At 42.9% G+C, this 18100-nt stretch overlaps 1 protein-coding gene across 1 annotated transcript in view; it reads left to right on the forward strand.

Annotated features, from left to right (window-relative positions):
• LOC311246338 (uncharacterized protein) overlaps positions 1–16398 on the forward strand; it is a 39379-nt gene extending 22981 nt beyond the window's left edge. The window contains exons 2-3 of the mRNA XM_084336488.1: positions 2134–2266; positions 14429–16398. Coding sequence (XP_084192614.1) covers positions 2146–2266; positions 14429–15408 — 1101 coding nt within the window. The 5' untranslated portion in view covers positions 2134–2145 and the 3' untranslated portion in view covers positions 15409–16398. The remainder of the gene's footprint in view (positions 1–2133; positions 2267–14428) is intronic.
• The last annotated feature ends 1702 nt before the right edge of the window (positions 16399–18100 follow it).

Here is an 18100-nt window from a genome sequence, read left to right on the forward strand (position 1 = left end):
GTCTGCGTGTTTCATTCTCATTCCCGCTGAGAGAGAGAGAGAGAGAGAGAGAGAGAGAGAGAGAGAGAGAGAGGAGAGAGCCCGCGTCTGCGTGTTTCATTCTCATTCCCGCTGAGAGAGAGAGAGAGAGAGAGAGAGAGAGAGAGAGAGAGAGAGAGAGAGAGAGAGAGAGAGAGTAACCTCGTTCCCAGCTTTATCTCGAGGGCGAGAGAGATAGAGATAGAGAGAGAGAGAGAGAGGAGAGAGGAGGGAGCCCGCGTCTGCGTGTTTCATTCTCATTCCCGCTGAGAGGGGGAGAGAGAGAGAGAGAGAGAGAGATAAATTAAATTAAATAATTATTAGTAACCTATAGGCTACATAATAAAAAAGACTGCTATTTGAAATCGAATTGAGCTGAATTCAATTAATTTGAACCATTTATGAATTGCATTTTATACAGTTTTGGTTGAATAAAATTAGCTGACAGCCTGATATAAAATGACCAGATGACGCTCGCTCAGTTTTTACAGTGTGTTGCCTGCCGTCGCTCGCTTAAAAATACCTAATATACAGTAACTTAGTATCCGAGTTTAGACATTTGTCTTGAATATTTTTCTTACCCGAGAAATTTCATTGATGGAATTCCTTTATCCATGAACTTGGCATACACCACCTCCTTTTCACAGGCTCGTCTGTCTGTGCTGCCATCCACCAGAATGCTGACATATCTGGCTGATGTGATCTCCTCGGTCATCTGACTTTGTATGTCCTCAGCCAGGAATTGCGTGAAGACTCGTGCCTGTTTGTCGTTTGCATAAGTTCCCCCCAAATCTACTCCATGCCTTTTCTCAAGGGTGATCAGGGATGGGAAGTACGTGAACGGCAGCTCTTGTTTTGCTAGGTGGTACGTTATGTCAAATAACTTGACCATTTTGCTTAACAGGTCAGCATTCATTTTCAGAACTGACTGGACGATGGGCTCGTTGCGTTTCAGTTTGTTCGTCCACGCTTCTGTGAACAACATAAACACGGAAAACAATCATCAAAAACTGTATAAAGCACAATTACGCCTGCGGCCTGCTGCCTGCGGCCTGTCCAAAACGTGGTACTAAACGTGGCCTATTGCAATGACGTTACCTAAGTTAGCAAAGAAACCCGCTAACGTTAACGTTCAAGCAAATTAACATACAAATTATAAAAATTGTCGACACTTACCATATGCCATGTTGTGACCGCGGCTGTCTTGGTGGCGCAAAGCGCTGTATTTCTTGACTGTCGTAGTCCCGCGGACAAAAAGATCAACACACGCACCTCGGACATTAGCCGTGTTTGCAGCTGGAGTCTCACGACACGCTTTACAATAAATAATATGTTGGCCTGTAGCATCCTCCTCAACCCCTAACCAGTCTAATCCCCACGACTCCACCGTACTCCGCTTTACATTTTTTAATTTGAGGACCTGGGCCCCGGGAATCTGCTTCTCAGACTCTGTTTCCTTGTTTTTATAGTTTAATAAAAAACGCTCCATCTTGTCTGTCTCTTCAAAATGCCAGCTTCTCACCTGCCAAAGATGAGAGGGGGGGGAGTGACGTCGACATCGGCCTCGGATCAAAAGCTAGTGTGCGCACGGCACAGGGGTGAACTTGGGTGTCACAGCTGGGACTCGGAGCGTTGCGTCAACTTGCGTGTTTGCAATGGAGGAGAAGTTTGGTTCACTTGTAAATAAAAATAAACTATTCACGTAAATGAAACAAAACGTAATGTTAATGTCTCCATATAATATATAATAATATAATATATATATAATTAGTAAACTGTCGGGGGCATTTGGTGCCCCCCTTAAATTATTTTCAAGGGCATTTTGTCCATTTTCAAGGGCATTTAGCCCCGAGCCCCCGTTAATTTCGAACCCTGCATCTGTCTATATATACACCCATGTGTTTTTCAGTTCTTATGAAATCTTCCTGTCAGGATTTTCCTTCCTTTCCAATTTGTTAGCATAGGAAAAGAGAGCTACCTGTATAGCTGGTTAAGGACTGATGGTTCTTTCTTGGCTTTCTGTGTTCCTGATGAATTTCAACTGAAAAGTTAGACCTTTGTTTGTTAGGATGAATGTACAATGTACTGATATTTCTTTCCTTACTTTTCCCCAAGATTGGTCTGAATATGACCGCCCCTCATAGCCTCTCACACCTTGGTTTGAGAGAACTGTCTGTCTGTTTGGTGGACTGCATGAAACCGCCACAGCTGGACCAGGAGCAGAGCTGTTTGGACTGCATGGAAACAAGTATGGAAATGTTGACTTTAATCTGTAAACATTATGACTTTATAAGTGTTGACTTTAACCTCTTAACACTTTGAGCGCCGGAGGTTAATTCCCATTTAGTCCCTTGAATGCCACCATCGGCGCCAATGTTAACGTTAATATCGCCTAATCTATGTTTTAAATTATGGCTATGTGTCTAATCTGCCCGTCGCTTATCAAAGAATCATTTTCCAGTCAATGTTGTCAAGGCAGATTGGTTTTTTATCGCTTCATTTCCGTTTGATAGCATTTTGAAAAGCACCCGTTTTCAGGTGAAAAACAACACATTCTATGATAATCGCCTTTTACTGGAATATTCCAGAATGTTGATATTTGTCGGCCTATTTATGAATCGGTTTCAAATAAATGCTAGATGATCGATAGTATATGTGCACGCACGCACGTTCGAGCCGCGTGCTGATAATAGCTGCTCTCATTTCCTCATGGCTTTTACAGTGAAAACAGCTAGAGCACATATCACAAAAAAGCTTTTATCTCTGTGAAAACGAGTCTGATTATCCTAACACTGATAACATAGATTCCTTACCTGACATCAGATGGTATCCAAATGGTATATTCCAATTCCTGATCACCATTCGAAAAAATCGATAAGTGTATAGATCCAACGTGATACAGTAGGAACTCATGATCCGCACGGCTCAGAGGCTCCAGGATGAACTCTGGTAACCCCGGCTGCATCAGTGAAAAGTAAAATGTGGAGTCAGAAATCCGTTCTCCCATTCACTTTTATTGAGTATATTCCAAAAGGGTGATTTACCACCTGGGAGACGATAGGGGGCGCTTTTTTCAGATCTGAGCGGCGGCGGTCCCTGGATCTCCAACGGTAGGCTTGCGTGATGCAATATGAATTCAGATCGCTAAAAAAGAAAAAAAAGAAGAAAAAAAACGAGAATACTCGTGACATGGCATTCAACGGTCGGGGCGTAAACCCGAGAAAAGCCGTGAGTGGCATACAAAGTGTTAAAGGAAAACTCCAACATTTTGGGAAATTAGCTTATTTAACATCTTCCCTGGAGTTAGACAAGAAGATACATACCTTTTCTGTCTATCTGCATGCATTAGGCTTAGGGAACGCCTGTACCGTTAGTGTAGCTTACTGGAAGTGGGTCAGACTTTTACCCTGAAGTTCCCTACAGTCCCCTACAGTCACGAAATACACTCCAAAACGTTCCTGTAAACATGTTGTGACCTGTGTATTTACCACGTGGAGAAATAAAAAATAAATGAATTCGACCTTTTACATTTTCTAAGTTTTGAACTATTTTTTGCCTAACCGATTGAAGTTTATGGATACCATGACTGTGGTAAGTTTTCATTTATGTTTTTAGATGGAAGGCTGTATTCCATCTGTCTAACGTTAGCTAATATTGTGATTGATGAATAGGACAGTCACAACTAGGGCTGACCTTCGAAGCTTTTTTTGGCAATTGAAGCTTCGGGGCCGAGCTTCGATTTTAATTCGAAGCTTTGAGAAAAAAATATATAATATTTTTTAATTTTTTTATCTTATGTTGTGGGACTTGTACAGCACTTTGGTAAACGTTGTTGTTTTTAAATGTGCTCTATAAATAAAGTGGATTGGATTAATTAATTAAGTAGCCCCTTTCATGACTGACGCAGCCAACAAGGTTTCACTCGGCTGCGCTACCTGGGTGCAGTGGGGCTGCTCTCACAGCCAACGACATGACATTACATAATTATGTTACAACCTTCGTCTATCAAGCAAACAATTATATTATATTTAATTTATAATTTATAATTATATCAGACAATGCACCTACAAAAGCAGATGATTACAATTAAATTAGCCAACTTGGTAACACATTAGTCATAGCAGCATAGGCATAGCCTTATTAATGTTTTGTGTGGCGTCGCCGTCGTGTACAACGATTGATTGATTGATTGATTGAAAACTTTGTTAACAGATTGCAGAATGGGTACAGTACAGCTCAATACACACAATTGTTAAGGGGATGCAGACCAGAGAAAGACTTTCGTCTTGTTTACATCAGGGTCCCACATTTTCAATTAATCAGGACATATGACATACAGATAGACAGTACTGCTACATCTATACATTTATGACGATACTTACGTTTTTTAGGTGATTTGACAAAGTTGTTGTAGAGTTGTGATATGCTATTTTCTTCTGGCACTCAGCTTTTTGGGCATTGTCTTTGCATATTTTAAAGTGTAACCACACGTCTGATGACTTCTTCGTCGACATGTCTGCTGCACATGTCCTTGTTGTTTTCAACACCGATAATCTCCACGTGCTTGTTGTAGAGAGGTGGAGTCGAGGCGCCGCTTACTTTCATTTCATTGGAATGGAGGCGGGAAGGCGCTGCTTACTTTCGTTTCATTGGAATGGAGGCGGGAAGGCGCCGCTTACTTTCGTTTCATTGGAATGGAGGCGGGAAGGCGCCGCTTACTTTCGTTTCATTGGAATGGAGGCGCAAGGCTTCGAAGTATTTAAGACAGCCCTAGTCACAACGTTGCTGGACTATCGACTTAGTTAGCCCCTTTCATGACTGCGATGCACGGCTACAGGGTTTGGGCGAGTGAATCCACACTTGTGGTATTATTATAACTAATTTATTGTGTAACGCTAGCCCCTTAAAACTTACCACAGTCATGGTATCCTGTGTATCCTTCAATCGGTTCGGATCCTTTGAATGAAATGAAAATGTAAACAAACACTGGCCTCACGTTAGAAAGTAGCACTGCGTTGCGTGAAATCACTGCGCCCAGAGAGGAGTGGTTAGGCAAAAAATAGTTCCGAGTATATTTGCTTAGAAAACGTAAATGTCGAATTCAATAATTTTTTATTTCTCCACGTGGTAAATACACAGGTCACAACATGTTTACAGGAACGTTTTGGAGTGTATTTCGTGACTGTAGGGGACTGTAGGGAACTTCAGGGTAAAAGTCTGACCCACTTCCAGTGATGAAGCTAAGCTACGCTAATGGTGCGGGCGTTCCCTAAGCCTAATGCATGCAGATAGACAAAAAAGGTATGTATCTTCTGGTCTAACTCCAGGGAAGATGGTAAATAAGCTAATTTCCCAAAATGTTGGAGTTTTCCTTTAAGCCAGACTCTAAATTCGCCTAAAAGTACATACCAGAGTAAAAGGAAGATTGCTCCACTTCTACAAGGTACATTTGCATGTTCTTGGTATCTATGGACCTCAGGGAATGTATTCCCAGTGTCCGAAATATTGTGTCCGTTACTATGCTTGAGTCAATTGTAATGAACCAAAGGAGAATATACATTATTTTATAAAAATGTTTAATTCACTTTGAAGGTGAATAACACCATGCTAACATTAACCAGACTTGAAAAATTGCCACCTTCTTGATATCAAGTGTACAACAAATCTAAGCAAATGAATAAAGGGCAGATGATTTGATGACACATGCTATTTGAAATGTGAATATAGAATACCACGTCTGTGAATGTCTTGAAAAATCTGATGAAAAATGGAGGAGCATTTTTCATTACAAAAAAGTAACTGTACTTACAGTAGATTTCATTCACGGTCTTTGCTGCCCTGTAAAGGGCGCCTGGTGGTACTAAATTCAGATTGAACTCTGCCATTGGAAAGAGGAGATTTGATGTATGACTTGGCCATAATAAGGTCATTCATAGGCCTGATATTCTATATTCATATTCCAAATTGCATGCACAATCCAGTACTGTATCTACAAAATAAACTGTAAATCATCTTCCCTTCATTCATTCATTTACTTTTTTATTTATTTTTTGTACACTTGCTCTCAAGAAGGTGCTGAATGAGCACCTGCATTTTTCACGTCTGGTCAATGTTAGCATGGTGTTATTCACCTTCAAAGTGAATTAAATTTTTTTATAAAATAATGTATATTCTCCTTTGGTTCATTACAATTGACTTGAGCATAGTAACAGACACAATATTTCTGACACTGGGAATACATTCCCTGAGGTCCATCTATGTCCCTAGATACCAGGAACATTCAAATGGACCTTGTAGAAGTGGAGCAATCTTCCATTTACTTGGGTATGTACTTTTAGGCAGATTTTCTGAAAATATGGCTACGGCTTAACACATTCTTTGCCAAAAATGGCTTTTTACGTTTCTGGGTCGATATTTTTATTCATTATCCATCCAGGGAGCCTGGTGTTGCCATAGGGAATGAGTCTGAGATCGCCAAAGTGCAATACCGGCCACATCCAGCCAGACGGCGGTATCGAGCACCCTTTGAAACCTTGTATCTTGGCCTGTGCGTTGATTATATGTCTCCGGGTCGGCTTTTTTCCCCCGGACAAGACGAGCGGTTATAACGGTCGGATTGAGAAGAATCCAATGCTCCCGATGCATGTTGTGTGGTGGATTATGTTGGCGACACGATGGACATCAATACTTGGAATCGCGATCAGATAATTGGAATATTCTTTTTGGGGTACAACCTAGTCAAGGTAAGGGCTATATGATATCAATCTTGCGTTGATCCAAGCATGTCTTCACTGCGATCCGAACATGTGTGTGTAACGTTAGTCCACAACGTATGCCGTTGGTGACGATCAAATCATCAAAAAACAACCCCCCCCCCCCCCCCCCCCCTTTCATGCATTCACGAATACCATATACCATGTAATACCTATGATATAGATTTGATTTGAGAATAATAGCGGGTCCAGGCAAGAAACGGCAACGGTTATAGTATAATACACGCAAAGGCTATTCCTCAGCATTTCGGGAATTACCCCAGGGGCCAGACAGATCTAAAAACATACTTATATTCACCACGGTATAACGCGTGAATGTATGCATGGAAAAATGATCTCATTTTTGCATCTTGACCGGAAGAAAGCCACTGTCAAATGACCATAGTATTGTATCCATAGCTATAATATAGTTATAGCTCTACAAACAAGGGGACGGACTCCTATCTTTTAAAGCGTGGCAGTTCATAGATGGGGCCCGAAAACAGCGTGGCAGTCAATGTGTTAAGAGGTTAATTCATACAGATTGTATTAATTGGAAATTAATGAATAATGTATATTGAATATCATATTAATAATCAGAATAATCTGAAATACATTTTGTACCGGACCGCTCTGGCTTAAAGATTAGAGAACAGACAGTTTGCCGTACAATGAAAATCGTACTTTGCTAGTCTGCCCTTCGCACAAAATCACACAATACATTGCAGTTATTCAGATTCAGATTCACATTCCTTTATTAAGCCATTTGTGTAAAAACACATTGGTAATTGTTGCGGCATTACAGTGTATGCATTTTTCATTTCTTTTTTCACAGTAACAACAACACCAACACAGACACAGGACAAAAACAGTGCAGTGGAGGATTAATAATTTAAATATATATATATATATATATATATAAAGTGCAGAGTTCCAGTAAAGACTAGTGCAGTGCAGTGGCATTGTGCCAGTGTCACTTGGGGGGGGGGCTGAGGCATTGATCAGCCTGGCGGCTGAGGGGAAGAAGCTCAGTCTGTGACGAGCTTTCACGGCCTTTGGGATCCTCAGCCTTCTCCCAGAGGGGAGCAGGGTGAAGAGGCTGTGTCCGGGGTGGGAGGGGTCGGCCATGATCTTCCTCGCCCTCTTCAGCGCCCTGGAGTCATGCAGGGACCTGAGGGAGGGTAGGGGACAGCCGATCACCCTCTCCGCGGAGCAAATCACCCGCTGCAGCTTGGCGAGATCTTTTGCCGCTGCAGCGGGGAACCAGGAGATGATGGAGTGGGTGAGGATGGACTCAATGATGGCTGTGTAAAATTGGGCCATCATGGTCCTCGGCAGTTTGTATTTATTCAACTGCCGGGGGAAGAACATCCTCCCCTGGGCCTTTTTGAGCAGGCCCGTGGTGTTAAGCACCCATTTCAAGTCCCGGGAGATGGTCATGCCAAGGAATTGGCATGACTCCACGGAGGCCACCTGGGTGCCTCCCAGTATGATGGAAGGGGGCAGGGCTGCTTTCCTCCTGAAGTCCACTACCATCTCCACTGTCTTTTGAGCATTGAGCTCCAGGTTGTTGCAGCTGCACCAGCTCTGCAGCCTCTCGATCTCCCTCCTGTAGGCCGACTCGTCCCCCCTGGAGATGAGACCCACCAGGGTGGTGTCGTCAGCGAATTTCAGGAGTTTCACCGAGGGGTGGAGAGAGGCACAGCTGTTGGTGTACAGGGAGAACAGTAGTGGGGACAGGACGCAGCCCTGCGGGGAACCGGTGCTGGTGGACCTAGAGCTGGAAATGCTCTTCCCCAGCCTCACCCGCTGAGACCTTTTGGACAGGAAGTCGGTAATCCACCTGCAAGTGGAGGCCGGCACCTGCAGCAGGGATAGCTGGTGCTCCAGGATGGGTGGAAGGATAGTGTTAAAGGCCGAGCTGAAGTCCACATACAAGATCCTGACATAGTTGCCTGTGCAGTCCAGATGTTCCAGCGTATAGTGCAGAGCCATGTTCACAGCATCCTCTGTGGATCTATTGGCTCTGTACACAAACTGCAGCGGGTCCAGCACAGGATCTGTGATGAGCTTCAGGTGGGCCAGGACAAAGCGCTCCAGGACCTTCATGACCACAGAGGTCAGGGCGACAGGTCTGTAGTCATTAAGGCCTGTGACCTTGGCCTTCTTGGGGACGGGGATGATGGTTGAGGCCTTGAAGCATGCTGGGACGTGACACAGCTCCAGCGAGGCATTAAAAATGGTGGTAAACACCGGTGCGAGCTGGTCAGCGCAGTGCTTCAGGGCAGAGGGGGAGACAGAGTCCGGGCCGGCCGCCTTCCGGGGATTCTGACTAGAAAACAGCCGTTTCACCTCTCTCAGACTGACAGAGAGAGGGGAGGGGGGGGGGGGCACTGGGGTGGGGGGATGGAGATTGTGGCTGAGTGGGTGAAGGAAGAGGGCGGGGGGGAACCTCTTTCTCAAACCTACAATAAAATTCATTAAGCTCGTTCGCAAGGGGGAGGCTATCAGGCGCCTGTGGTGACTTCGGCTTATAGTTTGTAATGGTCTTGAGGCCTTTCCATACGGAGGAGGAATTCCCCTCAGAGAGCTGCTGCCGCAGTTTATCTGAGAAGCGAAGTTTCGCCTCCCTCACCTCTTTGGTGAACTTGTACTTGGCCTGCCTGAACCGATGAGCATCACCACTGAGCCTGGCCACCTCCTTCTCCGACCTCAGCCACCTGAGTTGGGCTGAAAACCAGGGCTTGTTGTTAAAGATCTTCCTAGTGCAGAGGGGGACACACACCACCTCACCGAGGCTGATGAATGATGTCACAGTGTCCGTGTATTCATCCAGGTTGTTTCCAGCCTCAGGCCCCGCCCACTCAACAAAGTCCTGGTCACAGCCTGCCCTCTCCAGCCAGGCGTGGAGACACTTGCATGCCTCACTGGACCACACTCCGCACTACAGTTTTAATCTCTGCCTGTAGCGAGGGATCAGGTGGATAAGATGGTGATCACTGTTGCCCACGCAGCACGGGGGACAGAATGGTAGGCCTGCCGAATTGTACAATAACAATGGTCAAGAATGGTTATGTTCCGATTCACAGTGTAGGATCCAGTAGTGTTTACAAATATAAATATGGAGGTGACAATGGGTCACAGCAGCAGGGGGGGGGGGGGGGTCACAGTTTAAAAAAAGTCCTGGGCCCTCATTTATCAATGGTGCGTATGCACAGATATGTGCGTAAACCGTGCATACGATCATTTCTAAGCAAAGTGTGCGACTTATCAATTTGAACGTGTGCTTGAGACAGCTCAGACCGTGCATACATGGCGCCGAGCGGTAGAATAAGAAAACTGCACACGGAAATAAGCTTTCGTGCATTAGTTTCAACACTGACGTGTTCGGTTATGGTATGACCCGTAATTCATTATAGTTAATTGTAAAATAGCGACATTAGTGTAAGACATTAGTGTAATTCATTATAAATAGCATTTGGAATAGTTCTTTCCGAATGAGGTCTTTCCGAATGAATGCATGTTATTTATTGTTGCATTTGGCTGATAAGTCATTGCTGGTGGCCGGGAGGAACGCACAACCCATGGGATCATAGAGCAGTATTATGTAAATCTAACCATGCATATTCAGGTATTTTTATACATTTTTTCTCCCCCTATTTTCCGTATTTTTCTCCCATCCCCAATTTTGTCGTTATGCCAATTCCCTTACTGGTTGTTGCGCACATTTTTCCTCTGGTCTGCATCCCCTTAACAATTGTGTGTATTGAGCCGTACTGTATTGTACCCATTCTAAAATCTGTTAATAAAGTTTTCAATCAATCAATCAATCAATCAATCTTCCTCTCCCAAACCATTCCTACAATTGTTTTATGTTGCATGATGATCATGAATACATGTCTTATGTATTGTATTTTTTATGTTTAAATATCAACATTATCTGTCCATCCTCAGTAAATTTACTATCAATATAATATGCTCCTGACTTCATCTGGTCTTTCCAAACGCGCACACACACACACAGAAAGGGAGAATGCCCCATCCCCAGTCCCCACTAATGGACCTTTGCTGTTCTCTATATGGCTCTGATCAGAGTTAGCTTAGTTAGCTTACGCTAACGTAACGTTAATTTCGGTCTTTAACACTTTCAGTGCCCAGCAGGGGGCGCTCATTTAGTGCTTGAATGCCCACCATCCACTCCAATGTTAACGTTAATATCGCCTAATCTATGTTTTAAATTATGGCTATGTGTCTAATCTGCCCGTCGCATTATCAATGACCCATTTCCAGTCAACATTGTCGAAGCGGATTGTTTTTTTATCGGTTCATTTCCGTTTGATAGCATTTTGAAAAGCCCTCGTTTTCATGGAAAAAATAAGAGATTCCATGATAATCGCCATGTACTGTAATATTCTAGAACGTTGTCATTTTTCGGCCTATTTATGAATCGTTTAAAAAATACTAGATTATCGATAGTATATGTGTACGTGTGCACGCTGGTGCCGCACGCTGAAAATCGATTCTCTCAGTTCCTGATCGCTCTTAGAGTCAAACAGCCATATCACATTACATTTACATTTTACATTTAGTCATTTAGCTGACGCTTTTATCCAAAGCAACTTACAAGTTCTGTACGACAAGACAGCAAGAAGGGTACAACTCTATCAGCTGAGTAACAATGTTCATCAAAGTGTTGCGTGTTACAGTGTAGGTTAGTTTATTAGGACAAGTGCATGACAGTAAGGTTAGTCAGGGTTAGATCTTTTTTTTTTTTTTTTTTTTTTTTTATTAATAATCATTTCAGATAATGGGGAACATTATAGGGGAAAAGCTTATATCTCCGTGAAAACGGGTCTGATTATCCTAAGACTGGTAAAATAGATTCCTTACCTGAGATCAGATGGTATCCAAATGGATTATTCCAATTCCTGATCGCCATTCCGAAAATCGATCCTTTTATTGATCCAATGCTACGTACTGTAAAACACAGTAACCACGCCGTGCTGAGGGTCCAGCATGAAGCTGATCGACCCCGGTTACATGCGTGAGAAGTAAAATGTGGAGTCCGGGTATTTTTTTCTCATGCTTTTTCATTGAGTCCAATCCAAAAGGGTGAATTACCATCTGGGAGACGATAGGGGGCGCTTTTTTCACATCTGAGCGCCTGGGGTGGCTGATTTACCAACGGTAGACTCGGTTGATGAAATATGAATTCAAAATAGCTAATTAAAAAAAAAACGATTGTTCTCGTTATGGGCATTCAACCCACGGGGGGTAAACCAGAGAAAACTCGGTTTGGGCATTCAAAGTGTTAACACGACGTGGGCATAAAGGAATGGCGAGGATGCAACGCATGTTAGATGCATTTAACCCATGGCGGGAAAAAACAGCATTGACTTATTTCGGGTCCCAAAATAGGCACACTGTAGCCCTCTTCACGGCATTTCACATGCTACTGCTGTGCTGCTGGGCGGATACGACTGGCCACGGCATTTAAAAAATAATTAAGAGTATCGCAATATGAACCACTCTTTTTACGTTGCATCGATCCTATTGGATCATTGATAATAGATCGATATATTGGGTACCGGTATCCAGGGCTCCAGACTAACTTTTTTCACCACCGTCGTCCGGGAACCGTCCCAAAATACAATTGTTACCGTCCCAAAGTGAATGTAAACCGCCCAAAAAAATCTAAATGTCGTATCTTTACTTTGGTTTTTCCGTCTATAGTTATTATTGCCATAAAGACACCATACAAATGATTAGGAAATAAAAAGATTTATTTGAAATAATTATTTATTTGAACAATAGGCACATTATATCAACAGGTAACAACAAAACAACACATTTTGAAACACCTTTCTTATTTTATTGTATGTGTGTGTGTGTGTGTGTGTGTGTGTGTGTGTGTGTGTGTGTGTGTGTGATGAATGAGAGCAAGAATCAAATATAGTATATATATATTGTTAGTGTTAAGTTAATGATGTCTTGTAGATTATTATGGATATTTGCAACTCTATTATTTTAAGGACTGATAGGATAGTTTAAGAAGTAATAAAACATGTAGTGAAAAGTACAGAAATCATCTGACATATCTAAGTGTCCAATTTCATGGATACTGAAAGGAATACAAGTGTGTTCATTCAGCCATATTTATTCCAAACTGAACATTTTCGGTGGCAGCATAGATTTTGAGCCTAGTGCATTCCGTAGTTGTGTGATGATGTCACACCAGGCAGGAAGTCAAGACACACAGTTGTAAGCTAGAGCATAGATATGAGCTAGAGTCCGACATGTAAACCAACAGCCAATAAATTTGAAGTTAACTTTGAACCTCGGTTGTCAAGCCTTGTCAATATAACAGATACCCCTATATGGGGCGGGCTGCTTTGAGCACACACACACGGGGCTAACGTTAGCTAGCAAGCAGCTATATGGCTAAAACGCTAGCTTTGAGCACACACAGGGCTAACGTTAGCTAGCAAGCAGCTATAAACGCTAACTACTGTATACAGTTCCAATAGACTAACATACTCCTCTGTGATTTAAATGTGTCCTTACCTTAGACTCGAGGGTTGTACTAGGGTTGGATGCAGTTCCCCGTTGGTTGGTCCGTCTGTTTTCCATCTTCTGCTGTGTTTAACGTTATCTGTTTGCGAGTGCTCCCTTGACTGATAGGCAGTAGCCTACCGCGGGAACTTTTATTAAACATTCTATATGTCCGTGGGTCTTGTGCAGTGGTCTCGTGGCACTGTCAAAGCGAGCACTCAGAAGACGCGCACCGTTTGCCAGTGCAGTGATATGCGCACTGACAGTCGGCGCAGTTGACATTTTCCAAATAAATCCTATTCGTCCCCACTGCGTCCCGGAGAGGATTTGTGTTTGTCACAAATAAATATTTGATAGTCCAGGGGACGACGGGATGTTGTTAGTCTCGAGCCCTGCCGGTATCGATTCCCAGGTAAAAAGAAAATGTTTGGCTGCTTTCATTATTATTATTTTGCTAATTTAATCGAAATCGTAATTAGATTATTTCCCAAAATCGTGCAGCCCTTATCCTCCGTGGACCGGTTCTGACGGTACGCAAACTGCAGAGGGTCCAGTGTGTCTGGGATGGTCTCCTTGATGTGTGACATGACTATCCTCTCGAAACACTTCATCACTATTGGGGTGAGTGCAATGGGACGATAGTCATTCAGACAGGTTACAGTGTTTTTCTTTGGCAGGGGCACGAGGGTGGTGGTCTTGAAGCAGGTGGGCACAATAGCTTGTCCTAGTGACAAGTTGGCTTTGTCAGCAAGTGCGTCAGCCAGTTCTGATGAATAGACCCTGAGGGCACGGCCGGGGATGTTGTCTGGGCCGGCTGCCTTCCATGGGTTTGTTCTGCTCAGAACCGCACGTGCCTCTGCCGTTGTCACAGTGAGTAGTGAGTCCTGCGTGCGCTCCGTGGTCAGAACCCCTCTCTGTTGGTTGGTGTTGGGGACTTCAAAGTGGGCGTTGAGTCTAGAACTGTAGACGACTCTGGACTACACTGTTCTTAAACTATAATACCCAGCTACATACCATTATAAACCTCTTACATGGAAATTAAGCTGAATAAAATCACCAAATCTCTCCTTTCTCTGACACTCTTCTCCATCACTATCTCCATCCAGATAGCTGTCCTGTCAGGCCTGGGAAGAAACCAAGAGGCTTGAATGGAAGAAAAGGTCTCTGCTGTGACCAGTGTGGAAAAAGCTTCAGTTCAAAGATGAATCTCAATAAACACCAGCACATTCACACAGGAAAGAAACTCTATTCCTGTGACCACTACCAGTGTGGGAAGAGCTTTCGTCAGCCACGTGATCTGAAAAGGCACCAGAGAGTTCACACAGGAGAGAAGCCCTACTCCTGTGACCAGTGTGGAAAGAGCTTTAGTCAACTGTCTCATCTAAAAACACACCAGAGAATTCACACAGAAGAAAAGCCCTACGCCTGTGACCAGTGTGGGAAGAGCTTTAGTCAACTGTCTAGTCTGAAAAGACACCAGATAATTCACACAGGAGAGAAGCCCTACTCCTGTGACCAGTGTGGGAAGAGCTTTAGACAACAACATAATCTGCAATCACACCAGATAATTCACACAGGAGAAAATCCCTACTCCTGTGACCAGTGTGGGAAGAGCTTTAGTCTTCAACATACTCTGCAAAGACACCAGATAATTCACACAGGACAAAAGCCCTACTTCTGTCACCAGTGTGAGAAGAGCTTTAGTCGACCGTGTAGTCTGAAAACACATCAGAGAATTCACACAGGACAAAAGCCCTACTTCTGTCACCAGTGTGAGAAGAGCTTTATTCGACTGTCTCATCTAAAAAGACACCAGATAATTCACACAGGAGAGAAGCCCTACTCCTGTGACCAGTGTGAGAAGAGCTTTAGTCGGCTGGATAATCTGCAATCACACCACATAATTCACACAGGAGAAAAGCTCTACTTCTGTGACCAGTGTGGGAAGAGCTTTAGTCTTCAACATAATCTGAAAACACACCAGAGAATTCACACAGGAGAAAAGCCCTACTTCTGTCACCAGTGTGGGAAGAGCTTTAGACAACAGAGTAGTCTGAAAACACACCATAGAATTCATTGTGGTTAGTGTGATAAGAGATTCAGAACATTCGCATATTTGAGTAAACATGAGAAAATTCACTTGGGAGAGAAGATTCAGGGAAATGTCAAACCTGTCAATTCACGGTGTCAATTCACCACACATTCTTATGAGATAAACCCTACTGCTGTGACCAGTATTAGAAGAGTTACACTCATAATGATGCTCCTGAAATTATATCAACGTCATTCACACAGGAGAGAAACTATACCACTGTGGGGAAAACTTCACATGAAGTGATACTGCAGTGGAGCGATGATACTGCAGTGGAGCGATGGCGCCCCTAAGCGGATCTGGCCGGTATTGCATGTTTTTCGAAAATCAAATATGCAGGTAGGTCCTGCAAGTCGATCAGGGACATTAATAGCGTTATTAATATGGAATAAAACAATAACTCGCCACGAGTTAACTCGTGGCTCTGGTCCACAACGCATGGCACCGTAACACGTATAAACTCGTGGCTGGTCCTTAAAGTGTTAAACTAATGTAGCAGGAATTTAAAACCATCCAAACTGATGATACACAACACAGGGAAGAAGGTCTACTATTGTGACCAGTGTGGGAAACGCTTCAGTACGTCATTACAGCTATCAGTCCATCAACAATAATAGCGGTAGTAATATTTGGTAGTTCTTTTGAAATGAAAAACTACTACCAAGAGCTTTTGACCTGCACAGAAGCCTCTGTGAGAGAGAAGCAGTACTAGCATAGACATGGTTTTCATTGACAACTGTTGCGTTTCTGTCGCTCTGAGGAGTGAGACAGATGGTGTGGATGTTCCTGGGACAATATGTCATGGTATAAGAGTGAACACACATTTATTTAACCTTTATTTTACCAGGTAGTCACTTGAGATCAATGATCTCTTTTTCGAGCAAGACCTGGCCAAAATGGCAGCAAAACAAAAACAAACATACAATAGACAAACACAGACAGAGACATAAAAGGCAAAGTGGGGCAAGGGGATACATTTGAGATGCAGCAAACAAGATTGAATGGGATTGGGGGGAGATTGGAGGGTAGGGTAAAAAAGGTAGAAAAAGGAGGGAAGGTGAGGCTTTGCAGGAGGTTGCTGGGGAGAGAAGGTCAAGTTAATAAATATTAAATATAATTCTAATCATCTAATTCATAATTATGATGATAGAACATCCATTCACACGTACTTGTCATTAGGTTGGATAGTAAAACCTTTTCATGATGGAACTTGTACAATATTTTAAATAAAATCTACATCTTGAATTAAAAAGTGAATTGATCCAAACTTTGAAACATTCTCATTAGAATGTATGATATGCTAATAATATGGGGCGACAGTGGCTCGGGAGGTAGAGCAGTCGTCTGGTAATCCGGAGGTTTCCGGTTAGAATCCCGCTCCTCCCGGGCAGCGTGTTGAAGTGTCCTTAGCAATACTGCACCTTATGTACTGTGTTAGGGTTATACTGTATATTTCAGTTAGTTAGATAGTTAATTATATTCACTTGTTATATTGTTTACACTGCTTGTTTTTACTACCTGCACCTCCCCCATCCTGCTATGATGCCTGAATTTCCCCAACAGGATCAATAAAGGAATATCTTATCTTATTGTCACGGATGACTTACTACCACAGTCTGTACAACAGACAACTCTGTACATACATCTGATTATTACTCAGTAGTCTAATCTAAAGATGTAACAAAACACAAAGTCGGTACAAAAACATCTGATTTATTGGAATGGGATTGTTTTTTTCACATTGGTGGTGAATTAACCTTTTGTTCAATAGCTAAACAAAGTCAAGTATCCTATCGGTCATTGAATTACAACATTGCACAAAACCCAGCTCTACGCCACAATTGTTCCCTTTTTGTAGATCACTCATCCATCCATCCATCAAATGATGCACAATGCAGCGGAATCTGCCCAGGCATAAAAAATTTAAGAGGTACCACACACATTCAGTTAATCTGCACAGAGTGACAAACGCCAGGACTAAAATAATGATAATAATACAAATCAGGACAGTGGTTTGCTAGTGGTCCAACTGAACGTAAAGTGAAAGTACTTTAGTAGCACTGAGCAAGAGACCTAAGGCTGATAACTCACTCTGGCAGTTTGACATAGGCCCATCAGAAATTATTAATACAGACAGAGGGAGAGACAGATGTGTGTGGCACATTTAGTACAACTGGCATCACATTGACTTCCATTGAGCTGAAGCAGCTTGATTTCTGGATCCATTCTTCTAGTGTGTCACATTTTCTTTGCCTCTAAATAAATACACATTAAAAAAGAAAATCCCAAAGCGATTCTAGATTTGGACGATGGATCCCCCTTCTGTAAGAGAGATACTATTCAACTTCCTGTTTTTGTTTGGAGTTTCTCAGCCACACACACTTGTGTTGTCATGGTTACCACACTGCCCAATTACACTAATCACCACCACAGCCCAGCGTCAAGATGATCACCCCCCCCCCCCATGGTTTTTTATAGACTTTCACTGGAATCCTGTTGCTAGGGAAGAGTTTGTGTATTTCCTGTCAGTTCCATTGCAACAGGAAATGGACTCGGGTCCATTCAGAACGTTTATGTTGTGAAGATGAAACGGTCCATACGACTGGCATATTTTTTTTATTAATAGATTTCAAAATAGAACATAGTGTTCCTCCTGGTGAACGTCTTTCAAACGGTTCCTGAAAAC

This window comes from Notolepis coatsorum (assembly GCF_963971535.1).
Source record: "Notolepis coatsorum genome assembly, chromosome: 19".
Classification (NCBI taxonomy): domain Eukaryota; kingdom Metazoa; phylum Chordata; class Actinopteri; order Aulopiformes; family Paralepididae; genus Notolepis; species Notolepis coatsorum.